The 27,042-nt window shown below is 43.9% G+C and overlaps 1 protein-coding gene across 5 annotated transcripts in view; it reads right to left on the bottom strand.

Moving 5' to 3' along the window:
- The window catches only part of PIP5K1C (phosphatidylinositol-4-phosphate 5-kinase type 1 gamma), a 561,428-nt gene that overhangs the window by 159,738 nt on the left and 374,648 nt on the right, over positions 1–27,042 (bottom strand). For 4 of the 5 annotated variants that reach the window (XM_077475680.1, XM_077475681.1, XM_077475683.1 and 1 more), the window contains one exon: positions 8,515–8,616. In XM_077475680.1, coding sequence (XP_077331806.1) covers positions 8,515–8,616 — 102 coding nt within the window. Of the gene's footprint in view, positions 1–8,514; positions 8,617–22,673; positions 22,748–27,042 lie in introns of all 5 variants that reach the window. The other variant, XR_013272204.1, reaches the window with a different exon arrangement.

The following is a 27,042-nucleotide window of genomic DNA, read 5'->3' as shown; positions in this document are numbered from 1 at the left end:
GGGAGAAGTCTGCAGGACCTCAAGTTCTCAACAAGCATCTCCCCTCAGGCTCTGGGAATCGTTATTCCAGAGACCTGTTCTGCCATCATTCAAGTCCTGCAGAAGGATTATATTAGGGTAAGTTTTCTCCTTTAACATCACATTATATGTATTTCATGTATGCTAATGTTTTGTATTTCTTTCATCATTCCCTAATTACCATGATTGGAATATACTGTGAATGTCCTCTTTATCCTCATGCATGCTTTAAGCTTTTAATGCTCCTTTTTTGGCCTACATGCATATTTACCTTCACTAACCTCCCCAGCATGCAATCCTGGGCCCATACACATCTAACCTACTCACTTAAAAATGTATTTTGTCAGCTCCATTGTAGTGCTTTACCCGAAACACCCCCTAAAATGTGTACGAGTCCTTTTTTGGGGGTCCCAAACTCATGTATAACCCTCCCCCCCTAAAATCCAATGGGCCATCAAATGGGGTGTGGAATCTGATAAGTGGACCTTTTCTTTTTTTTTTTACTCCACGGTTTCCTTCAACGCCACAGGAATGGCAGACTGTGGCCTCCTATTTTGCTGAGCGTTGGGACTTTCCTAACTGCGGAGGGGCAATCGATGGGAAACATGTCGACATCGTCCCACCACCCCACTCGAGGTCATACTATTTTAATGGTTTAATAGTATTGTGTTGATGTCGATGGTGTCGGCGACATATGAATTTTTATATGTGGACGTGGGGAAGAATGTCCGAATGTGGGATGGTGGAGTCTTTGCCCGGACCGAGTTCTACCGACGTCTCCAGAGTGGTGGCTTGGGATTGCCACCTGCGGAAGGGAATGCGGAAGGACTCCCATTTATGTTTGTTGCAGATGAAGCATTTGGTCTGGGTGATCACCTGATGAGGCCATTCCCCCAGAGGATCCTCACCCCGGAGAAGAGGGTTTTTAATTACATATTTAAATAGAATGCCTTTGGGATAATGGCCAGCTGGTTCCACCTATTTCTTACGGCATTAAATATGGCGGATTACTAACTGAACCACATTGTTCTAGCATGCTGCATACTTTTTTTAATACAACTTTTTAAAGATAAATGCTCCTAATTATCTTTCCTCAGTTGAGCATGAGGCCGGACTCCTGTCGGCACTGTCCCTACCTAGATGGGGTGGGGTGGGGGTGGCCATCACGCACCTGCAGGCTATTATTATGGCAACCAACCAATCAGCGGCTAGCTTTTTATATTTAATGTTGGAGTAAATTTAGGGGATTTTCAGTTGATCCCTATTGCTCCACCAGGATGGTCACATATTCCAAACACAGCTCTGAGACAGGTAAACTAGGTTACAATTTTCATACTTTTTTGGTTTGGACCTGACGCTGCATATACTCTGCAAAGTAGGTCCATGTTATTTTAGCATACAATGCCTGATGGCGTTTAATTTGATCTTTTGGACACTTGTTTTTTTTTTTTGCCACCTCAGTGAGTTTATGTAGGAGACTTAATTCACCTTAAAGCTCATCTTTATCTCCTCCCAGTTTACACATCATCGTGGCTTGTTTATTTAAATATTTTCCTTTTTGCTTTCCTCTCTTCTTTTTCTTTTTAATTTAAAAGAGTTAAAGTACATCCGAAACCAGGTAAACAACCAAGATATCAAACCCCGCCACCTGTTAATCTTTTTAACCTAACCACAATAGTCATTTGCCTTATTCTACTCCTAGGTGTGTATATTCTTTTTTATTCTACCCGCTTCACCCCTCCCCCACCCCCCCTCCTCTCAATCCCACCCCCACCCCCCAACAGATAAAGAGACACACTAAACAAGATAGTACACAGCAAGAGTGACTAGGAGAGATCTATAGACTGTAAGGGCACACGTTCTATCTCAACTACTTATGAAAGGATCCCCAGTTTCACCAGTCCGGAGCCCCATATCCTTTCGAACTTCTTTCTGTTACCCTGCTTAATAAAAAAAGCCCTTTCATTACTAATTATTTTCATTGTATTAGCCAGCCATGTTTCAGGTAGCGGGCTAGAATATGACTGCCAGTTTTGGGCAATTAACTTCCTTGCCTGAAAAAGGCATCTAGTAACTGGTGTAAACGTGTTGTTGGGGATTTTATATCCCTCCGGTATAGCCAACAGACAAGTCCTCACTGTTGCCTCCAATTTTAAACTGAAGATTCCATTTATATGACCTATAACCTGTGTCCAGTATCGAAAAAGTTTCGGACACCTCCAAAACATATGGATAAAATCTCCAACCTGGCCGAATCTGGGACACTGATCATTATCTCTCCACCCCAGTTTAAACATTTTCCTGGGTGTATGATATACTCGATGGAAAAAAAAAAGTTGAGAGGTTCAACTAAAGTTGAGATTCGATCTAAAATTTGCTATTCAGGTAAATATACAATATACTATTTATTATTCGAAAAAAGATTTAATGGCGATCTAGATATGTCCAATGCCCTATTGTATTATTGTCAACTTTATAGATTACTATCCAGGATATCAGCCCTCCTGTGTTCCCCGAATTTAGGTCCATCTCGGTGTAGAGGATTCCAGATTCTATTTAATCCATACTTACTGGCTGGCAGCTATGTCTGTCTTGGTGTAATCCATTCATTTGCATTTTTTTGGTAAGACCATATATAGACCTATATTCTATAACTGATTGATTAAATTCAGTTTGATAATACATGTATTGAATATTGCTTATGCCCATTGGTATGGGTATTAGTGGGAGTATGTTTATTGTGAACATGTATATTACTATGACAAATATATTTCCTGATCCATATTTTTCTACTTTCATCTTTTATTTTTTATTTTCAGTTTATTCGCAAAGTGTACCGTAAACTCCTGGGGAAGCTCAAAAGAGCGAAACATGTTGAGTGGTATACTCCGAGTGTTAAATATCTCTTCTTCTACTTCATTTGTATAAACATTGTTGGATAAACAACAATTTTTAATCACGTTGTAAATATTGGTTTATATGTGTCTGTAAATCAAATAAAAATGAGTTTTTTTCTGATACATACTCCTCTGATTCTAATTACCTTCTAATATTCAGCACCTTTAAAGTCCCAGGGCCTCGTTGACCCTATTTCTTTCCCTGTCTGCTTTGTTTATCTAATTCAGGGGTGTGGTGCTAGTTTGTCTGTCTCTGCCCATTTTTTTTTTTGCTCCACAAATTGAGTGGGGTCTCTGCCTTAAACCTTCTTGGGTAGCCCCACTATCCTCACATTATTGCACCTCAGACGATTCTCAAAGTCCTCGACACGCATTTCTGTGAACTTGGCTAGGCTGGATTGGGATTCTCTCTGAGCATAGCAGGAAGTTTATCCTCTATGTCACTGATTCTGCTCTCAGTAGCTCTCTTATTTTTTTGAAGATCTTGTCTGATTAGGTTGATCTCCTCTTTTAAACCCCCAAAGTGAGCTTGTAAGTTGTTAACCGAGGCTGTGCATTTGTTAACAGCCCTCAGGATAGCTGCAAGGGTTGGCTGTTCACCTTCCTCCTCCCCGGGGGTCCTCTGTCTCTTCCAGCTCAGCAGTATAACTGTCTATCTGAGCTAACATGGCCGCCGTTCCCAGCTCTATCTCACTGTCCTCCATGTCCTGATTACTGTTCCCAGCATCAGCGTCCAGGGCAGTCTGGCTCGTCTGGTCAGATTTTTCTGTCATTTTCTGCGCATAGTAGCGCATGTCTTTAGGGGGATCTCTTGTCCAATCTTTGAGGTACTTGAGTTGTTTACTTACCCCCTCCTTGTATTTGTCTCTACCACAAGCCTTCTGGGCAGATCGGCGCCATGCTGGAAATCAGGCCGCAGGCCATCTCATTTGTTTCCCCCTGGTCAGCATTGCTATTTTGCGGCTTTATAGACGTGCGGGAGGTATATCGGAGGTTCCCCGTAAGTAAGGGGGCTAAGCCAGGCGTGCTAGAAACCGGATTAAATCAGGATGATGTGCGGGAGCTCTGTGTAGAAGCGTCTGCTCACATGCCACGCTGGCCATGCCCCCGTGGCTACATACCTTGGGGTGACTGGCTGGGGTCCCCCTTTTTCTTCTCAGTGTCCCCCCCCCCATGGATGACTCCTTGATCCCCTCCTTTTTTTTCACTCTGTCTCTTTCCTCCCTGGTTACCATTATGAACAAACATGTATTAATATGTAATAGGCTTTTTGTATATAATGTTTTTTTAGTAATGTCAAGTTTCTTCTTTATTTTTTCAGTTGCCATCTCCAAGACAAAATCCTGATGAAGATAAACACAGCGAAACATGTTGGTTTTATATGCTTGCATCATTGACTATTATCTGCCTAAATCTACTACCTGTTCTCCATTATGTGGTTTTAATCAGATGGCACTCAGTTTTAATATGACATAATACATTTTGATTTTTATGTGTTTGATTTTTTGTTTCCTCCTCATTGTGGTTGGCACATTCAAAGTCCCATTTTCACCTGTGAATTTGGGAGTTCCCCTTCCTTTTTTTTTTTTCCCCCACTTTCCCCAGGTTTAACTTTGTGTTCTTGTACAATTATTAGTGGGATGGTGCCAACATGAGGACATGCATATGTCTATGTCTGGCTCACACACCTTTTTGTATCTAGTATAATAATAATGTTATTACCATTTTTCCAAATTTCTCTGCTGCAATGCCGAAACAAAGGGCAGCCTTTTACAGTGTGAAGAAACATCTGAGAAAAAGACATCTTTGCTATGGTATGGTAAACCCGGCTAGATTGCAGGTCGTGAATAAGGGCTGGGCCAACTAGTGGCTGGATTCGCTGGGCGGATCTTGATTTTCTCTATGTTCTGCCATGTTACCTTCTTGCTTTATTTTGTAAGTGATGATACCACTGGATATCACGATTGCCTACTTTTTCTGTTGCTGATTTCTCAACCATGATAATGGTGCTCTTGAAGTATTTTTCCCATGGCTGGGTGGGTGGGGTATTTTGATATTTTATCTGGGATGAAGTTTCTTTGACATTTTTTGGTGGTGACTGACAAATGTACAAATGTTTGCAAGTTTAGGGGGAAATGTCATAGGTGCTACTGCGGATGGCTCCAGTGCCTTACCCTGCAGCGGTTAAGGAGTAATGTCCTATTGATAATGTCTTCTTTTTTTTACCTATGAGACTTCTTTTTGCCAACGTTAAATGTTTTGTCTTGCAGGCCTGAATTCCAAGATAAAACCGTTTTTGGTATTTAATTTTGTCCAGAAACACAAGCCCCATCTGATCTTTCAGGAAATGCACCCGATTGGCTCTAAAGTTATGGCTCTTGAGAGCGTTTGTCGCCCATACGTTTCATTCTACTTATTTCAATTATGCCGGGGGGGGGGTGGGGGGTGGGGTGATGCTCCTCATTGCTAAACCGTTATGCTGCACTATTAAATCTATTATTACAAACCCATTTGGTAGATATGTTATAGCAGTCTTATAAATTGATAATGCTTTATATACATTTATGGCTTTATATGTCCCATCGCCATTTACAATGATCTTTTGGGAAGTAATTATGTCACAATTAACAGAGGGTTGGATTGTTCTGGTAGAGGACTTTAACTCTGTCCTATCCCCTGACTTGGGTAGATTAAACTGCTTAAGGAGCACCCCACATACATATACTGCGGCAGGGTGGCCCTTAAGAGCAAAATCACATACCTGTATGTGATTCCTCTAAATGGCTCAGGAGAGCGTGTGCGCGCCGTCGAAGCTCCACTCCCGCAGTGATTGAACACAGCGGGAGCCAATCAGCAGGTCTGGTGGCCACCAGAACCTGCTGATCGTTAACAGGAGAGGCATAACTGAGGTCTGCTTATGTAAACAAAGCAGTCCACCGCTCTGTGAGGGAGGAAAATGGAGATCTTGTGTTTCTGCTAAGCAGGAACACAGATGTCTGTTTTCCTCTAGTCACAGCATTCCCCCCACAGTTAGAAAGCACACCCTAGGAGCACACTTAACCCTTTCATCACCCCTGATGTTAACTTCATCCCTGCCATTGTCATTTATACAGTGACAGTGCTTTTTTTTACGCACTGACAGTGTCACTTAGTGTCAGATTTGTCCACCGCAATGTCGCAGTCCTGCTAGAAACTCTCATCGCCACCATTACTAGAAAAAAAAAAAAAAAGTCCATAAACCTATCCCATAGTTTGTAGATGCTATAACTTTGTGCAAACCAATCAATATCTGCTTATTGTGATTTATTTTACCAAAAACATGTAGCAGGATACATATTGCCCTAAATTGATGAATAAATTAGATTGTTTAATTTTTTTTTTATTGGATGTGTTTTATAGCAGAAAGTAAAAAAAATATTGTTTTTTTTTTCAAAATTGTCAGTGTTTTTTTGTTTACAGCGCAAAAAATAAAAAACACAGAGGTGATCAAATACCACCAAAAGAAAGCTCTATTTGTGGGAAAAAGGGACATCAATTTTATTTTGGTGCAGTGTCGCAGGACTGTGCAATTGTCAGTTAAATCAATGCAGTGCAGTATCACAAAAAATGGCTTGGTCAGGAAGAGGGTAAAGCCTTCCGGAGCTGAAGTGGTTAAAGTAGATCCAGTGAGCCTTACTCCCCTAGCTTCCTGTGTTGTGAAATATAACATAGTGGACTGCTGGAGGTGGTGGAAACCTCATGTTCGTGAATACTCTTGTTATTCTGCCACATACAAATCCCTCTCTTGCATTGACATGTGTCTGGTCTCTCCTGAATTGCTCTCCGGTGTAGTTGATATCCATTATTTGACTAGAGCGATCTCAGACCATTCCCCGTTGCAGATGAAATTTAGTCTCCAGACCTGGGAGGGTTATAAAGTCTGGCGGTTGAGCCATTGTGGTTAATGGATAATGTCACAATAACTTAAAAGGGAATAGCGTTGGACGCTGTCAAAGCTACTCTACAGGGTCTATAACAGGAGTGATCAAGCAGCTCAGGAATGATAGGGCTTTGAAAGTGGCTACTCATGCAAAGGAGGTCACAACCACAGAGTTCAAGCATATTAAGAACCCCTCTTCTTCAAATATCAAGTATTTAGAGATTGCTCTAGATAACTAGAATTGTTTCCACTAGAAAAAAATTGCTATACCAGAAACAACATCTATTTGAATACGGAAATAATAGTAAAATTTTGGCATATCATTCTAGGTCTGAATGTCCCCCTACTTTTATCTCTGGTGTGTATGATAGCTCTTCAGCGTTTCAAACTCAGGGAGGAAGTCACCAGTTTCATTTTTGAATTCCATGTTCATTGCTATCATTTATAGACCTATGTATGTATACCTCAGAAGAATTGACATCATATTTGAATACTATCTCACTACCAAGCTTATCTGATGAGGATGCTGCTGAACTAGATCTTCCTTTTACTGTGGAAGAAATTGAGGTGGCTGTCTCAGCTCTTGCTGCAAACAAATCTCCTGGTTTGGATGGGTACTTAATTGATTCTGATTACCTTACCCCCAAATTACTATACAAGTATACTTAGGCTTATAAACATTGCGGAAGGCCCTAATTGTTCCGATTTCAAAGCCGAACTCCCCAGATATTGTGAGTCCTACCAACAATTATCTCTGATTAATGTTGATATAAAAATTCTAGGGAGTTTTAGTTCCGAGATCGAATGACATCATTGCTAAGCATATTAATCCAGATCAAACTGACTTTATACCGTGCCGATCTCTGTCGCCTGTTCACCAATTTACAGGTTTCCTCAGATCCTCCAGATACGAGAATTGTGGTGTCATTAGACATACACAAGGTATTCAATTGAGTGGCCTTTGGGGTCTTTCAACAGCTTGATTTTGGTAATAGGTTTATCCAGTGGGTTAAGCTGTTGTATACCCATCCAATGCCTTGACTACGGGTCAACAATCATATCACTGATCCCTTCCCAATTCATTAAAACCTGAGAGTGTGCATTTTCAGCCCATATCCATTATATAACTATAGCCATAACTATAACCAGAAGTCATATGGCTTGTTTTTTGGTAGAGCCTCTTGCCTAATGTTGGTTCCCTGGTATTCAGGCTTCTTGCTGTGATTGGTGGAGCCTCTTGCCTAATGTTGAGCCCAGGTATCCTAAAGTTGGGCCCTGGCAGCCTGCAGGACTGCTCAGTGCGCACAAAGGACTGGTTTGGAGACAAGTTGTTAGGAAAGGGAAAGGAAAAGGAAAACTCTTGAAAGCATGTCAAAGTGTTGTTAGCACAATAAAAAGGTATCATTGCATACCGTATTACGCTCATATTTTGTAATTTTTTTATATATATATACTTATTTAGGTTTTTTACAGTGGTATGATTTACTGGTGAAAATTATTAGTGCCGTCGCCCCCTCCCCCCATATATTGTTGCTAGAGTCGCCACTGGCTATTAACCTATACATTTCATAATAAAGTAAACTCTAGTTTGCAGATATTGTGAAATGATATTATGAACTGGAAAGGAAAGTGAAAAAGTAACATGGATAACCAACAGACCTATCAAATAATTCATCTCACCCATGCTTCTCTGCTTCTGGTTCAGCAACAGTGCTCTGTTCCCATGACTTCACTTTCAGTGTGACCTGCTCAGCCTCATCATATGCTTGCATCTCATGGGTTCTAAAAATAAACAAGTGAGATCAATAACTATAATTGCAAAATTAAATTAGTTGAAAGAAGACACAAATCCATCCAGTTCGACCCACAAACTAATTGTGTATAATTAACCACTTGCCGACCATCCACTTCAGTTGTAATGCGGCAGAATAGCATGGCTGGGCGAAACAACATTATGTAATGTCGCTTCGCTCTGTGGCCACTAGGGGGCACGTGCCTACGCAGTCCACACCCCCCTTCAGTTAGAACACACAATAGGGAACACATTAACCCCTTGATTGACCCCTAGTGGTTAACCCCTTCACTGCCAGTGACATTTTTACAGTAATCAATGCATTTTTATAGCACTGTTCACTGTAAAAATGCCAAGGGTCCCAAAAATGTGTCAAAATTGTCTGACGTGTCCACCATAATGTCGCAGTCCTGATAAAAATCGCAGATTGCCGCCATTACCAATAAAGAAAATGAATAATAAAAATGCCATAAAACTATGCCCTATTTTGTAGACGCTATAACTTTTGTGCAAACCAATCAATATATGCTTATTGCGATTTTTTTTACCAAAAATATGTAAAAATACATATCTGCCTAAACTGAGGAAAAAATATATTTTTTTTATAATTTTTGGGGGATATTTATTATAGTAAAAAATGTGTTTTTTTCCAAAATTGACATTTTTTTGTTTATAGCACAAAAAATAAAAACTGCAGAGGTGATCAAAATACCACCAAAAGAAAGCTCTATTTGTGGGGAAAAAAATGACATCAATTTTGTTTGGTTGCAATGTCACATGACTGCGCAATTGTCAGTTAAAATAAAGCAGAGGTGAATCGCAAAAATAGGATTTTTGTACTCACCATAAAATCCTTTTCTCTGTAATTCACCGACCGGCACAGCTCCTCTCTGTAACTACATGGGTTATATAGCCTGCTATTAGGAGAAACTAGGCAAAATTGTTACACAATACACAGAACTTTAATCCCGCCCCCGGGGGGACGGGCCCCGTGCTACCAACCCTCCTCCTGCTGCTAGCAGCTTCAGTACGTCAACAAACAGTATAACGTAGAAAAAGGAGGGGTGGGTGCTGTGTCGGTCGGTGAATATAAGAGAAAAGGATTTTACGGTGAGTACAAAAATCCTATTTTCTCTTATATTCACCGACCGACACAGCTCCTCTCTGTAACTACATGGGACGTCCCCAAGCAGTGCCAAATGAGGGGTGGGAAAAGCAGCATTAAAAACTTCATCCACCATGGCAAGTGGGAACTAGTGAAACTAAACCCACAAAAAAACAGCAGTGTGTGGAAACTCCGCCACAAAACCAGGCATCCTCAACAGGAGTGATCCCCCAGACCGCAACCCTGCGGAAGTAATGCAACAGTGCAATAATGAAACAGTACTGTCTTTTTATCGAAAAACCAGGGAAAAAACTCAATTGCAACTACACGGCCGCCTGCAAAACTTTGCGGCCAAAACCAGCATCAGCCGATGCACTGACGTCTACCTTGTAAAACCTGGTAAACTTATGGACAGACAACCAGGTCGCTGCCTTACACACCTGAGTGACAGATGCTTGGTGTCGGAAGGCCCAAGAAGTTCCGATTGCTCTTGTAGAGTGGGCCGTGACTGGAAAGGGAGGCTCCTGCCCCTTCAAGGCGTAGGCTTGGACTACAATCTGTCTGATCCACCTGGAAATGGTGGCCGACGAGACCGCCATACCCTTCTTAGGACCAGCCACAGAAACAGTAAGTCTGACTTTCGAAAGGAGGCCGTGACAGACAAGTACACCTTCAGAGCCCTAACCACATCGAGAGCGTGAAGGGCCACCTCTTTGGGGTGCTTTGGCTTAGGACACAACGATGGTAATACAATGTCCTCATTGATATGAAATGCCGAGGCCACTTTCGGTAGAAAGGACGCTTGCGGACGCAACACCACCTTATCCCTGTGGATGACCAGATAAGGCGACTTGCAGGACAAAGCCGCCAGTTCCAAAGCCCTCCTGGCCGATGTGATGGCCACTAGAAAGACCACCTTCTGTGAAAGGGTCAACAGAGGAATCTCCCTGATATTCTCAAACGGCGGCTTCTGAAGCACCGACAACACCAGGTTCAAATCCCACGGAGGCAACGGAGGACGCACCGGAGGGACTACATGGCACACCCCCTGAACAAAAGTACTCACTAGTGAGTGAGATGCTAGGGGTCGCTGAAAAAAGATAGCCAAAGCTGAAATTTGCCCCTTGATGGTGCTCAACGCCAACCTCTGGTCTACACCTTGCTGAAGAAACAGCAAGATCCTGGAAATAGAGAAGGAGTGCGGATGCCACCCTTTCTCCTCACACATGGAGATATAGGCCTTCCAAGTACGATGGTATATCTTCCTGGAAGAAGATTTCCGCGCTCTCAGCATAGTCGGAATCACCGAGTGCGACAGACCCCTGTTACTCAATACCTGGCTTTCAACAGCCAGGCCGTTAAAGCCAGCGATGGTAAAGCAGGGTGAAAGATTGGACCTTGAGATAGAAGGTCCTCTCACAACGGGAGCCGCCGGGGAGCGTCTGCCACCAGGCGCACCAGGTCTGCCTACCAGGCCTGCTGAGGCCAATCTGGGGCAATCAGGATTACTGGAATCCCCTCGGCTTCCCCTCTGCGTAGCAGATGTGGTAACAGTTTGAGCGGAAGAAAGGCGTACATCAGCTGGTACTGATCCCACGGAGCCACCAGCGCGTCTGATGCGTCTGCCCACGGATCTCTTGTCCTAAACGCGAATCTCGGGACCTTCCGATTGAGCCGGGAGGCCAATAGATCCACTTCTGGTGTGCCCCATTTCAGGCACAGCAGCCTGAATACCTCCGGATGCAATGCCCATTCTCCTGGGTTCAGCATCTGTCGACTCAGATAGTCCGCCTGACAATTTTACACCCCCGGGATGTAAATGGCTGACAGGGCCGGAACGTGCATCTCTGCCCACTGAAGTATGTGAGCGACCTCCTGAGCAGCAGCGGAACTTCTTGTTCCCCCTTGGTGATTTATGTATGCCACAGCCGTGGCGTTGTCTGACTGTATCCTGGTCGGACGTCCTAGAAGACATGTCGACCACGTGTGGAGGCACAGCCTGATCGCTCTCAATTCAACCAGATTAATTGGCAACTTGGTTTCTTCCGTCGACCAGAGGCCCTGAGCTGACTGAATCCCCATCACTCCACCCCAGCCGGCCAGATTGGCATCCGTAGTGACCACCGTCCATTTCAGAGGAAGGAACGATTTGCTGGCTGGAATCACTGGGGACCTCAACCACCAGATCAGTGAGTCCCTGACTGGCTGGCTCACCTGGATCTGCCAATCCAGGGACAACGGATATTTGTCCCATTTTGTCAAGATCTCCTTCTGCAGGACTCTGGTGTGGAACTGGGCACAAGGCACTGCCTTGAAAGAGGCCACCATGAGCCCCAGCACTCACATGCAAAAGCGGAGTGATGACCACTTGCGGTTCATCAGTAGTTTGACCGCAGATCTGAGAGTCTGCAATTTGTCTGAGGGGAGAAAGACCCTCGCTTCCCTGGAATCCAATAGTAAACCCAGGTACTCCAGGCGCTGGGTCGGCACAACCACCGACTTCTTTAGGTTCAACAGCCACTCAAATTCTTGCAGAGTCTGCATGGTGACCGCAACATCCTCCTCTAATTCTGAGGCGGAAGAAGCTCTCACGAGGAGATCGTCTAGGTAACCCACGATCGCGATCCTACTGGAGCCAGTACTTTGGTAAAGACTCAGGGGGCTGATGCCAGGCCAAAGGGAAGAGCCACAAACTGGTAATGGGCTTCCCCGACTGCCAAACGCAGACATTTTTGATGCCGAAGTCATATGGGTATGTGCAGGTACGTATCCTGGATGTCCAAAGATGCCAGGGAGTCCCCTTGATGGAGTGCAGTGACTACTGAGCGAACTGATTCCATTCTGAACCTCTGCACTTTTACAAAGTGATTGAGGGCTTTTAAGTCCAAGATTGGAAGTACCCCTTCCTTCTTGGGAACCACAAACAGATTTGAGTAGAACCCCTGGAAGCGTTCTGAGTCCAGAACTGGTACAATCACCCCTTATTCAGCAAGTCCCTTACTGCCCCTAGCAGGGCCTCCCGGAGAACCGGGGACATGGGTATGCTGGAGGGGAAGAATCTGTTTGGCGGCCAAGAGAGAAACTATCTTGTAACCCGCGGAAATCAGATCGCAGACCCATTGTTCTGATAACCGGGAGGTCCAACGGGCTGCAAACTCCCGAAGACGACCCCCACCCGAGACACGGGTGGGGGCAAACCTTCATGCAGTGGCACTTTTGTTTGCAGGCTTGTTAGGCTTGCGGTTCCAGGGACGCTTCTGACCGTCCGTGGACATCCTGTCGGGCTGGGGTCGCTTTGCCAAAGCACCGGGCGGAGCCGCTTGTGAGTGGAAAAGGAGGGCCCTTGCCTGCGGCATGGCTCCTTAGCCTTCCTGGCCTGTGGGAGTAGTGTACTCTTACCACCTGTGGCGTTTTTAATAATGTCATCCAACGAGGCTCCAAAGAGCCGTTCGCCAAGGAAGGGAAGATCTGTCAGGGCTTTCTGGATGCCTGGTCAGCAGACCAGCATTTCAGCCAAATAAGGCGCCTCAGCACCATGGCTGACACTGAGGCCCTGGATAGCAGAGGAAAAGTATCCAGGGCCACGTCACAAACGTACTTAAGGCCATGCACTAGTTGGTCTGTTAGCTCCACGCAGACAGGGGAGGCATGCTGCTCTCCCAATTCCTGGTGCAAACGTTTTGCCCACTCAGTCAGTGTCTGCGACACCAGTGCGGATGAATCTTCAGGGTATCACACACAACTGTGATAAGTGCTCCAACAAGCGCCTTGTTGTGCCCGGACCTGGACGGGGAATCATCCTCACTGTCCGAACGGTCCTGGTCAGCCACGTCTGATAGGTCAGAGCAGGGGTCTCCAGCCGCAGCAGGGCCCGAGTCTGCATCAGAGCTCTCCCCAGATGACAGGGGGGGGGCAGGGGCCTCTTACGTGCACCTTTCCTGCCACGTGCCACCTCTATCTTAGCAACATAGCAGTCAAGGAACGCCGTCAGGGTGTCCATGCGCACCGCACTAACCGCAGGTGACCCGGTTGCTATAGCCTGGATTTCGGGGGAAGAAACACCAGTTTATGAAGCCATGTTGTCTGCCACCTGCAAGGGGACTTAGGACAGTGAAGGTCCCACCCTCCTGCTGCCGCTGCGTGGGGGGGTAGGGGGGTACTTAGCGCTAGACTCACCACCCTGGGGCATTCTGTGAATGCCAACAATAGTGCCTGTAGTCCCTAGGAGGTTCCCAGATGCAGAGAGGAGAAAAAACTGTGTCAGCAGCAGCAGCTCTAACAGCGGTGCAACGATCTGCAGAACAGCTTCAGCGTTCAGCGTAGAGCCATCCAGTGTCCCACACACACAGTGGATACCGGAAGTAACAAGAGAAAGCACATGTCATGCTGTCACAAGAGGCCAGCGGTGGAGAAAGCATTCAGGCTTTCACAAAATGGCCGCCAATGTAATCAATAAGAATCTTAAGGAAAATGGCTGCTGAAGCTCCCCAGGGGAATCTATAGCTTTCCCAAATCCAAGATGGAATGGAACGGCACCATGCGGTGAAGAGAGCAAAAATAAAAACGAGCTGCCTGCTGACAGACAACCTCCACAAAAACTGCTTTTTTGGGACCCCCCAGACCTGGACCAGGACTGACCAGCAACCGCACAGAGCCCCCACAGGTGAGAAACAGCGACCCCACACACACACATACACCGCCCGCAGCGCATGCAGACGTCCCCCTCAGAGGGGGAAGGGAGGGGTGATAGGGACTTGGGAGAGAAGATAAGGAGGTGAGGTGGCCCCAGAATCGACCCCCCAGGGAATGCCCAGCTGCTCACCCCCACCGAAGCAGGGAGAGCCATACTTACCAGTCCTGAAGAGCTGGGAGACATTCCATCACAGACCTACACCTGCGCAGTTACAGGGTAGCTGTTGGCCTCGGTATACTGTGATCCAGACATCAGTAGCCCGGATTGATAGCACAGCGCGTGCTTAATCCCCCCCCCCCCGCGGCGGGATTAAAGTTCTGTGTATTGTGTAACAATTTTGCCTAGTTTCTCCTAATGGCAGGCTATACAACCCATGTAGTTACAGAGAGGAGCTGTGTCGGTCGGTGAATATAAGAGAAAAGTGCTGGGTCAGGGAGGGGGTAAAATCTTCCGGGGCTGAAGCGGTTAATATACATTGCCCAAAGTCACAGAATACCATTAATGGGCAAGGATCCAAAAAGCAGAAAAAAAGAGCTCAGATGTTAATAAAACAGTGGAAAGTGCAAAAAAATGGGATTGGTCTGAGAATATTTTCTGCAAGTACAGAAAAAAAATGGGAATCCTGACTTACCATACAAACCTTTTTCTTGGAGTACTATACAGGACACATATAGATAATTAGGGAACATTGGTTATGCTGCTGCCTTTGGAAATTTGGACACTGGCATTAAAGGGGAAACAACAGCCCATTAGAATACCTCTCACTTCTAGCTTGCCTAAACTTTGTTAGCAAGCAGTAGCACAAGTGAATCAAGACTAGAGGCGAGGGACCTGTGTCCTATAATGTATTCCATTAGAACTTAACGAACCTGTGAACAGGATCAGGTGACAGCATCGTAAATCTGGGAACAAATGTATGATGCTGAAAAGCCACTAACTGATCTACAGGAGTGTGCCTTTACTGGGAAAAGGGGAACTACAATATTGAGCTCATAAGCTAAAATGATGAGCTGTCAAATCCACCTGTACACATGGCAATATGAAGCAGGCTGCCCCCTAAGGTGACCATCAGGAATGACAAACAGATCTGGATTGTTGAAAGGCAAGAAACTCAAACAGCGCTTGCCACATCCAGACAATGGAAGATAATTTCCATTGCATGTTTGAAAGCAGGGCAGAGGGATGGTGGGACAATGTCCTGGTTAAGATTAAAGTAAGAAACCACCTTGAGAAGAAAGGAGGCCTGGGGCCTCAAAGCACCTTGTTTGAATGTAGAAAAGGAAAGGGTCCTTTACAGGTCATGGCTGCCAACTCAGAAACTTGCTTTGCAGAAAGAACAGTGACAAGAAAGGTAATCTTTTGAGTAAGGATAGTGTGATAGGGGAGCCCCTATCTTTGTGAAAATGAGTGTAAAATGGACACAGGACTCTCAAAGAGGCAGTTTGAGAAGTTCCAGCAGAAGATTTGTGAGCAGAGAAAACTATGTTTTAAGTTTTCTCTGGATTTTTTAAGTCTGGATTGGGGCTGGAAACTTGGACTTCAAAGAGCATTAGGAGGGATTGATTCTTCAGTCTCTTGTCCAGGTGTTCTAGAAGTTCTGCAGGTTGTGTGTCCAGGTGCACACCCTCGTTATAAAGCAGATCTGCGCACAGCTCAGAGGAGGTGGGATAAGAGTTGGTGTTGGAGCAGTTGCTACATCCAGCAGGGAGGTGTGCTACTGTTTAAGAATGAAGGCAATATCCTTGAGATGGCATTCCATGTGGGAGAGGTTCCAGGTCAGTGGACAGAGAGAGTTGGGCCAGCTGAAAGAGTCGGGGAGACCATAGCTGAGACAACTGGAAGAGAGTCCCGGGGACCATGAGTTTTGGAGGAGTGTGAAAGCCTGGAGCAGTGATGGCGAACCTTGGCACCCCAAATGTTTTGGAACTACATTTCCCATGATGCTAATGCACTCTGCAGTGTAGTTGAGCATCATGGGAAATGTAGTTCCAAAACATCTGGGGTGCCAAAGTTCGCCATCACTGGCATGGAGTGTCAGGAGAGCCCTTCCTAGAGGCCAGGAGTGGGCCTGCGCAGCTCTGTACTGTGACCAAGGCTGAGTGAGCCTTGAGAGCCAGGTGGTTCTCATTTTTATTTTGTTTTCTGGAGAAGAACCCCTGTGTGGGCAACCCATGCATGTATGAACTTTCATTTTTGTAACTTTTAATAAAAGTGGGCTACCACGTCCTTAAACTGAAGTTCCTGTTGGCTGTGAACTCATTGAAAATGCATCTACCACTGAGCTAGACATCCCCCATATTACACTAGAAAGAGAAACATCCATCAGGTTCAAAGGGTAGTCTTTTAAAGTGGAAATCCAGGCACCACCTAACGCTGGCTGATACAGGGGAGATCCCATGGCTTGACCAGTGTGGCCTGACAATAGGCAAGTGTACAGATCTTTCAGAATCTTTCAGAATAGGTGTTACGATGGTGAAGGGAGCATTTTAAATTTTAAAATTAGGTGGTACCACTGACAAACCAGGCTGAGATCCCACAGAGTCACTAGTCAAATACTGTTCCAAACTGGACTGCAGAAAAGACAGGATCTGCCCCATGGAGGATTATCTGTAAGGGAATTCTCTTGTCACACACCAAGAGTAATATACTTTCCAAGTGCGACGGTAAACTTTTTTGAAGTGTAAAGGACCAGCGTCAAATGTAGAGCTTTAAGGACACCGCCACTCACTGTTTCTTCTTTTTAAGGGCTCTGTTTGGCCATTTTTATTTAAAGCAAGTTCAGCAAACAGAGATAGGTTTCCCTTGCAGGGGTTTCAGCATTCCTTTTCCCATCAACAAAACGACATTCAGCCTAGATGGCTCTCACTTGCAGCACTGCTGCTCTGGCTTTACACTCCAGGCCCTTGTCTGTCTCTGAGCTCCAGGTCCCAAAGTGGACTTTACAAGACACTGAGGAAACTGAAAGGCCAGTTTTTTTCTTCATGTTACATGCTCCCTGGAGCCCCTCAATCCGTCTGGTTGAGAATTCTGGGTCACATCCTCCTTCTAGACCCCGGCAGGGGAACGCTCTGCCACAGAAGCTTTAAAGAGCTTAGGGATGACCAAATCTGTTAGACTCCTGTTCCTCAAGACTTTATTGGTTGAACTAGATTGTCTTGAGTCTTTTTGCAACCAGACTGACTGTAACTTGGGTTTCAATAGTCAGGCTGTTAAAGCCAGTAACCAAGAAGCAGGATGGTAAACAGAACCTGAGAAAGAAGCTCTAGGCAATCTGGAAGGGCCCAAGGAGAGTCTGACAAGAGCCTAACGAGGTTAGAGTGTGATAAAAATGACTGGGAGGAACTCATTCTTGATCCTCTTAAGTGGTCGAAGAAGGAGCTTCAGAGGAAGAAAAGTATAGATCAGAGTCACCAGATCATCCAACATGAATGTTAGAGGATCCCTGGACCTGGAGAAAAACCTGCTTAGTTTGTTGTTGATGCTGAATGCAAGGAGGTTCGGCACAAATTGAAGGAAGGATTTACGTACTTCCAATGTCGAATCTGTGACCCACCATGCTAGGTTAAGCCCGGTCCTTTGGGTCAAGCATATGGGATGATGTATCGACTACATTCACTTGTCACACACTGTCTGAATGTTGAATTACAATGGTCTGGAGTAAAATTGGGCATATAGAACTGCCTCGGCAGAGCACACCATTAGGTCCAGGACACTCGTGCAAAGAGGTACGGTCGACTGGCTCTTGGACTACAGAGTCAGAATGGGAGCGGAGAGGCTGGAGTAGTTTGTCTAGGGGAAAGAAAACCCCTGGGCAGGGCCATGGCCCAGTGATATATTAGGTTCCATATGATGGCTGATTTCTGCAACTTTAGGATTCTTTTACATTTTTCTAGGGTCTGCATGGTTCACTGGACATTGGCAGAGTGATGCAGAGCATGTACATGGCCTAGTACCTTGTTGACATGAGGTGCTTCGGGAAGATAGGGGTGTGCAAGTAGGCATCCTTGATGTCTACATATGGTCTCCTGGCAGAGGAAAACAATAACTGACCAGTGGGATTACATGAGACTTTTTTCTACCTGGAGGAAGGTGTTAGGAACCTTTAGATCCAATATAACTCCCTTTGCTATGGGGACAGTAACCAGCTTTGAATAGAAATCTTGAAACATCTCCTTTTTCCTTGGTGAAGGAGCTGCTCTAGAGCAGTGGGTCACGAGGGCCACGTACCTGATGTGAGATCGAATTAGTGGGGAGGCCTCCCTTGCACATCGGGTCCTTATAGCCTCTGGAAATGAAGACAGAGACTTGGTGGACACCGAGTGGCGGGGTGCCAGGGGTGTGGAGCACTGTGCAAGCCTTAGTCCAAGATCCAAGCCGAGGTCAAGTCCAGTTGGGCAATAAAGCATAAAAGGGTTAATCAGAAGAAGAATGGTCGAGATCCAAGCCGGGGTAGGTTCCAATCTGGCAGCTGAGTACAAAAGGGGCAAAGAAGTAGAATGGTTAAGGTACAAATCAGAGGTCAATGGCAAGAGTAGTCAAATAGATTTCCAGGTCACAACAGATGCAGAGAGATCACATACTAGCACAGGAACAAGGGGGACTGAAGATAATCCAGCAATTTGGCAATGTCTGAGCTTATATAGGGAAGTTTGAGGTCGCTTCCTGTGCACCTCCTGGGCATTTTCCATCAGGTTGATGTCACTTCTTGTGCGCGTCCTGGGCATTTTCCTGCCCTTTTCCATCAAGTCTTCTGCACAGGTGCAGGTTGGCGCCCTGAGGCGTCTTTGGCGCATGCTCAGTTGGCACGGATTTCCTCTTGTGGCAACGCGCCATTGGTGCATGCGTAGTAAGCCGTGAACTCTTACACAGTGCAAAGGTCTGTGGGAAATGTTGGCGACTCTGACACCATGAAATTGCGGTGGATGCAAAGACTGAAATTCCAGTTGTAGCTCCTTGATGCAATGTTTTGGGGCCCAAGCATCTGAACTAACTTGGGACCAAGTGGCCTCAAAGGTCAACAGATGTCCCTCTACTTTAACAAGTGAGAACGCCTCCTCATTGAGAGGAAGCCTTGTTTGCCGACTTAGGGATGAAACGGAGTTCCAAGCTTTGTCTTGAACATAGAGGGCTGAGAGAAATGAAAGCAACTCATTTTAAACTCAGCAGCAGAGGGTTTCCTTGGGGAAAAAGGGTACTCTTCTCCCCACTGACTTCCTTAACCTCTTGACACGACCGTATGCAGATATTTGGCCCCACTGCACTAGGCTTTTTTCCTATGGGGCCGCATATCTGCATATCTATCTTTGTGCTGGGAGTGTGCCGCACAGTGTGCTCCCAGCACCTGGTCCCATATTAACGATCAGGACATGGAACTCCCTGTCACCTGGGTCTCCTTATAGCCTCTGATTGGCTATCACAGTGATCAGTCAATGTGAAGCCCCCCCCCCCCCCCCGTGTTTCTCACTCTGTGAATGGAGAGGAAAAGATACATTGCTAACAGTCAAAGGTCATAGTCAGTATATTTTGGACAAGATTTAAAAAAAATAAAAAAAATTAGTATGTTAACCACTTCCGGACCGCCGCACGCTGATGTACGTCCTCACTTTGAGGACAGATATCATTGTTGTGGCAACAGCTAGCTGCCATAACCCCGGTATTGCCGTGTTCGGCCGGTGGTTCGGTACAAGATAAAAGTGCAAGATAAAAGTGGTCTCTGCGGCGGATTCGTGGCGAGATCACTTTCATCGGTGGCGGGAGAGGGCCCCCCCCTCCCACCGCGATCCGTGCCCTCCGCCACTTACCGAAGACTTCAGCAGCGGAGGCAGTTGGATCTTTCACATGGTTGTGCATGGAGATAAGTGAGGGGGAAGATCGCCCCCACCCGTCTTCATGACACTGCAGGGTGGAAGGGACGTCAAAACGTCACTTCCGCCCATAGCTCTTAACCACCTCAATACAGTGCACTTACACCCCCTTCCTGACCAGACCAATTTTCAGCTTTCAGCGCTCTCACAGTTTGAATGATAATTACTCAGTCATGTAACACTGTACCCATATGAAACTTGCGTCCTTTTTTCCACACAAATAGAGCTTTCTTTTAGTGGTATTTACATCAGGTGTATCTATCTCATTTCTTGAGACACTAACAAGTCAGGAAAGTACAAATACCCCCCAAATTACCCTTTTTAGAAAGTAGACATTTCAAGGCATGGTGAGTTTTTTTAAGCTGTCATTTTTTCCCACAATTCTTTGCAAAATGAAGATTTTTTTTTTTTTTACAAAATTGTCATCAGGTCATTTCTCACACACAGCATATGAATACAACAAATTACACCCCAAATACATTCTGCTACTCTTCTTGAGTATGGCGATACCAGATGTGTGAGACTTTTACACAGCCTGGGCACATACAGAGCACCAACATTGAAGTAGTACCTTCAGACGTTCTACAAGCAAAAATGACGCATCTCATTTCTCAACCACCTATTACACTTTTGAAGGCCCTGGAGTACCAGGACAATGCTTTCCAAAATGGGGTCATTTTATGGGAAATACCAAACACCCCAACGTATAATCTGTGAGGCATAATGAGACTTTTGAACGGTTAATTTTTTTCCAGACGTTTTTGGAAAATGTGGAAAAAAATGAAAACGCATTTTTTTTTCATTCCTACCTATCACACCTTTGAAGGTCCTGGAGCACCAGGACAGTGCAATTACCCACAAAATGACCCCATTTTGGAAAGCAAACACCCCAATGTATATATTCTATGAGGCATGGGCTGCAAATAGGTACTCGGGTACTCTGATGGGCTGGTGACAGGTACTTGAGTACTCTTTATTGGGGGGGGGGCAATCAGTGTGATTGGTGTACACTGCAAGTGGGATGTTACCGCAATCTCCTCCTCACACACGATCGGTGTATGAGGAGGAGAACCCAGTAACATCCCGTTACCGCGGTTTGTCTACATTTTACTGATCGGCTGTGAAATGATCACAGCCGATCACGTGGGTAAACAGCCGGCCAATGGCTGTTTACCAGCATCGGTGACGAGCAGTGTTTCCGGGAACACGCCGCCACCGACATGCACGCGCAGCGCGCACGCACGCGCCGTGCACAGTAGGGGTGTGATCATCTGTGATCGGCTGTGACTTCATCACATGGTAAACAGCCATACCCAATGGCTGTTAACCCGCTTCGGTGGCGAGCGGTGTCCCCGCCAACGAAGAAACAGGGATGCGCGTGCACGACTCACAATAGAGTAGTGGGGTACAGGAACGTATAAATTAATGGATCCATCCGTGTATCCCGGGTGACACAGGTCTCTGGAACTATTGAGCAGGCTCTACAGCGTCCATCATCTGACAAGTAGCTGGCAGTCTTGCGGGTTTCCCAGCACTTCCGGGCAGCTGGAGCGCAGTCGATGGATGCTTCTTCCTGCTCCGCTGTGTCGTGATGGCTTTAGTTTCCGGGGAACGGGCTCAGGTGAGCGGCGCTTCGGAGCGTGTGCGCTCCTTCATCAGGCTCTAAACGTGGCCATTTTACTTGTGGGAAGAAATAGGGAAAAAGAGAGGAGGAGTAGTGAAGGCGGGCCAAGTGGGAGGGCTCAGCTAGGAGGATGGTGTGCGAGGTCACCATGGAGACTGGGTATAAACAGTACTATAGTAGTGCCGGACGGCCTTTGGGACATCTGTGATGCGGCATGTGTCTATGTGTGTGGGTGTATATAAGCTACACACAGGATCACGTGGAGGGAAGCAGTAGATTTCAATATGTGTGTATATATATATATATATATATATATATATATATATATATATATATATATATATATAAAATGTACAAGGAAAAGATAAAATTTATATATATATATATATATATATATATATATATATATATATATATATATATATATATATATATATATATATATATATATATATATATATATAAATTAAAATGGTAAAAACAGGACTAAAATTAGTGGATCATGATTAATTTAAGAAAATGAACTAATTGAAAACTTGAGGAAATAAAATTTAAATAAAAATAATAACAGAAATAAAAATAATAATAAGAGTAAACATAAAAATAAAGATGATTAATAAAAAATAATAAGATATAAAAAATAAAAAAGAGAAAGGGTTAAGAGATTTTATGAACTATAAAGGGAACTATTTTATACAGTAAACTAAAAATAAAGTAGATAAACTAAATTTATGTCCTGAGAATAAGAACTGTATACTTACTCTATTTATGTGGAAAGAGACCGATGGGTCTGCAAATTCTATTTGTGTAGAATAAGACCGATGGGTCTGCAAATCTAAATAAAAGAATAAATGACATTATCAGCAATAGAAAATATACACTCACTAGTACACACTGTGGCATACAGGCACATTTGAACAACATATCAATCAAGGGCTAAAAATACAAATTAAACTAAAATTAGACAGGGATACATTAAAAATCGTACTTGACTAGGGGCGGGAAGGGGGAAGGAGGGGAGGGGGAGAAAGAAGTGGGAAAGAAAGGAAAGGAGGAGAAGGAAAGGGAGGAAAGGGGGGAAGAAGGGAGAGAGCAAAAGTATAGTGGGACAAAATAAGGAGTGGGAAGAAAGAGGGGTAGAGGAAGTATAGACTAGGAAAATAACGTTTTATCAAGGGAAAAAAAGACAAGGACCAGCTCATACCATTACAGATATATGTGTATACGGAAAGGGAAAAAAACAACAGTATAATGTACTTATATATTTTTACATACAGCTTTCTATCCTTGCGTAATGCATGTGCACGTTACAGGAACCATAGCTCAGGCGTATAGACGCAACAGGATGCATATGTCAAATGAGACAAAGAACTAAGGTGAAACGTAAGCAAATGCGTACACATGCATATAAGTACAAATATGCACATATGTCTCTCCGTGCAAAACTATAGTTACACATGCATGTACATATAAATGAATAAATGGAGATAAAAATAAAGAATATATAACAGATATGTAGAGAGTATATATACATACACCAAACAGGGGCTTAAAGAGGTTAATATAACGGTACAGAGGGGCAGCATATAATTGGATCAAAGAAGAATATTGATTTCAATTCCCTCGTTTAGACCTCCTGGTGATAAAGTATCTAATTTATATAGCCAATAATTCTCTATTTCGCATAGGCATTTATATCGTTCTGCAGTTGGGAGAGTCTGTGTAATTGATTCAATCACCCAAACGCGTAATCCTATCGATGTTTGTTCATGGCATTCCCTAAAATGTCTGGGTACACTGTGTTTGTCCTTGCCCTTTTCAACCAGGTTGCGATGTTCTCCAAACCTTTTGTGGAGAGCCCATATAGTTCAGCCTACATATAGTAGGCCACAAGGGCAAGTAAGGCAGTAAAACTACCACTTAAAAAAAAACTCCCTAGAGACCCTCTACCTGAGTTTATTTTAGAGGCTCACAAGATAATTGATTGAGCCACCAATGATGGAATAGTCACTACAGCCAAGGCAGCATTCCTCAAACATGACTTTTACCAAAGACCATACTTTTATCATTTACCTAAAGTACATAAAGATCCTACCCATCCCCCTGGAAGATCCATAATGGCCGCTATGGAAATCGTGACCAGTTATTTTTCTATTTATATTGACCATTTTCTCCAAAGCATAGTTCAAAATTTGCCATCTTATATCAAGGACAGCATCCACTTATTGACCATGTTACAACACTACACCTGGGAACCAACGTAACGTTGGCTTTCCCTGGATGTCGTCTCCCTGTATGCCTCTATCCCTCATGATATCAGATTACAAGCCGTACAGCACTACCTGAATAATGAGCCACAACTCAACTTATGTCAGAACTTATTTTTACTGGAAATCCTAAAGTTCTGTTTAACACACAATTATTTTAATCTGAGGGGAACGTCTACATCCAAACACAGGGCACTGCTATGGGGGCCAATTTTGCCCCCAGCTACGCCAACCTGACGATGGGCCTCTGGGAATTACAACACATACAAACCAATAATCCGTATGCTGCCAACATAATTTTCTATGGGCGGTATATAGATGATGGGGTTATCATCTGGGACGGCCCGATGCCCTCATTCTACCCTTTGTCCAACACTGCAATAATTATACCATGGGCCTCTCATTCACTTCAGTCACTGATAGTGACAAATTAGCATTCTTAGACCTGGAAATTTTCCATCAGGAAAAAAAACATCTGTGCTCAGAATTATATTAAATCTACTTCAGGAAATTCAAACTTACATCTCAATAGTTGTCACCATCCACGATGGCTCGAAAACATTCCAAAAAGCCAGTTTTGTCACCTGAAGCACAATTGCACACTAATACAGGACTACGCCACTCATGGCCAAATGCTGAAAAGCAAACTTAAAGATAAGGGTTACCACGACAAAATTATTGAGGATGCCTACTTACATTATCTCCATGATTACACGAGTCTTTCGTATTCTGCTGATACACATACCACCAATACAGTTCAACCGGTTAGATTTGTCACCAAATTCCATAATATATTCAGGACAATGGAAAAAATCCTTAGTAGACACTGGTCAGACCTACGTGAAGACCAGCACCTTAAACTTACTCTAAGCGACAAGCCTTTAGTCACCTACAGACAGGCTAAAAATATAAAATCCCAAATAGCACCTAGCAAAATTAAAAGACCACGTCTTCCTGCCAGTGCCCCTACCACCTTTTTTTTATATTAAAAGGCGTGTATCAATGCAGGAAACCATTATGCCTCACCTGCGCCCATGTTAACCATAGACAAAAAGATTTTTAGCATAAAGGAAAACAATACATTATTCCCGACTTTTTCAACTGCGGTTCTGAATATGTGATTTACTGCCTTACTTGCCCTTGCGGCCTACTATATGTAGGCCGAACTATACGGGCTCTCCGCAAAAGGTTTGGAGAACATCGCAACCTGGTTGAAAAGGGCAAGGACAAACACAGTGTACCTAGACATTTTAAGGAACGCCATGAACAAACATTGATAGGATTACGCGTTTGGGTGATTGAATCGATTCCACAGACTCTCCCAACCGCAGAACGATATAAGCGCCTATGCACAAGAGAGAATTATTGGATATATAAAATAGATACTTTATCACCAGGAGGTCTAAACGAGGGAATCAAAATCTATATTCTTCTTTGATCCAATTGTATGCTGCCCCTCTATACCGTTATATTAACCCCTTTAAGCCACTGTTTGGTGTATATCTGTTATATATTCTTTATTTTTATCTCCATTTATTCATTTATATGTACATGCATGTGTAACTATAGTTTTGCACGGAGAGACATATGTGCATATTTGTACTTATATGCATGTGTATGCATTTGCTTACGTTTCACCTTAGTTCTTTGTCTTTTGACATATGCATCCTGTTGCGTCTATACGCCTGAGCTATGGTTCCTGTTACGTGCACATGCATTACGCACGGCTATAAAGATGTATGTAAAAATATATAAAAGTACATTATACTGTTGGTTTTTTCCCTTCCTATATACACATATATAGGTAATAGTATGAGCAGGTCCTTGTCTTTTTTTCCCTTGATCAAACGTTATTTTCCTAGTCTATACTTCCTCTACCCAACTTTCTTCCCACTGCTTATTTTGTCCCACTATACTTTTGCTCTCTCCCTTCTTCTCCACTTTCCTCCCTTTCCCTCTCCTCCTTTCCTTTCTTTCCCACTTCTTTCTCCACCCCCCCCCCCTTCCCCCTCCCGCCCCTAGTCAAGTACGATTTTTAACTTATCCCTGTCTAATTTTACCCTATTTTAGTTTAATTTGTATTTTTATCCCTTGATTGGTAGGTTATTCACCTGTGCCTGTATGCCACAGCATGTACTAGTGAGTGTATATCTTCTATTGCTGATAATGTAATTTATTATTTTATTTAGATTTGCAGACCCATCGGTCTTTTTCCACAGAAATAGAATTTGCAGACCCATCGCTCTCTTTCCACATAAATAAGTAAGTATCAAGTTCTTAATCTCAGGACATAATTTAGTTTAGCTACTTTATTTTTAGTTTACTGTATCAAATAGTTCCCTTTATAGTTCATAAAAAACTCTTAACCCTTTCTTTTTTTTTTATATTTTATTATTTATTATTTATCATCTTTATTTTTATGTTTATTCTTATTTTTATTTCTATTATTATTTTTATTTAATTTTATTTCTTCAAGTTTTCTAGTCTAATTATTATCATTATTATTATTTCAATTAGTTACTTCATTTTCTTAAGTTAATCATGATCCACTAATTTTACTCCTGTTTTTTACCATTTAATTAATATATATATATCTTTTCCTTGTACATATATTGTGACGATCAGGGGTGATTAGGTTCAAGTGGTGCATGCAATTTTCCAGAAACGTGCCACTCCAGAATTGTGTTTTTAGGGCATGGCAGCCCACTTTTAGTTAAAGGAAACTAAAAAGTTCAAACAAACAGTAATCTTCCGTCGCAGGGGGTTCCACCATCACTGTATAACCAAACGATAGCCTCCTGGCTTACTCACTGTCAGCTTTGTGCTGTTTTGGTCACAGGCTACATCTGTCTGCTTGAAACGT

This window comes from Lithobates pipiens, unplaced genomic scaffold (assembly GCF_037356315.1).
Source record: "Lithobates pipiens isolate NorthernLeopardFrog02 unplaced genomic scaffold, aLitPip1_a1.2 Scaffold_13, whole genome shotgun sequence".
In the NCBI taxonomy this organism is placed as follows: domain Eukaryota; kingdom Metazoa; phylum Chordata; class Amphibia; order Anura; family Ranidae; genus Lithobates; species Lithobates pipiens.
This window is presented reverse-complemented; position numbering and strand designations above follow the sequence as displayed.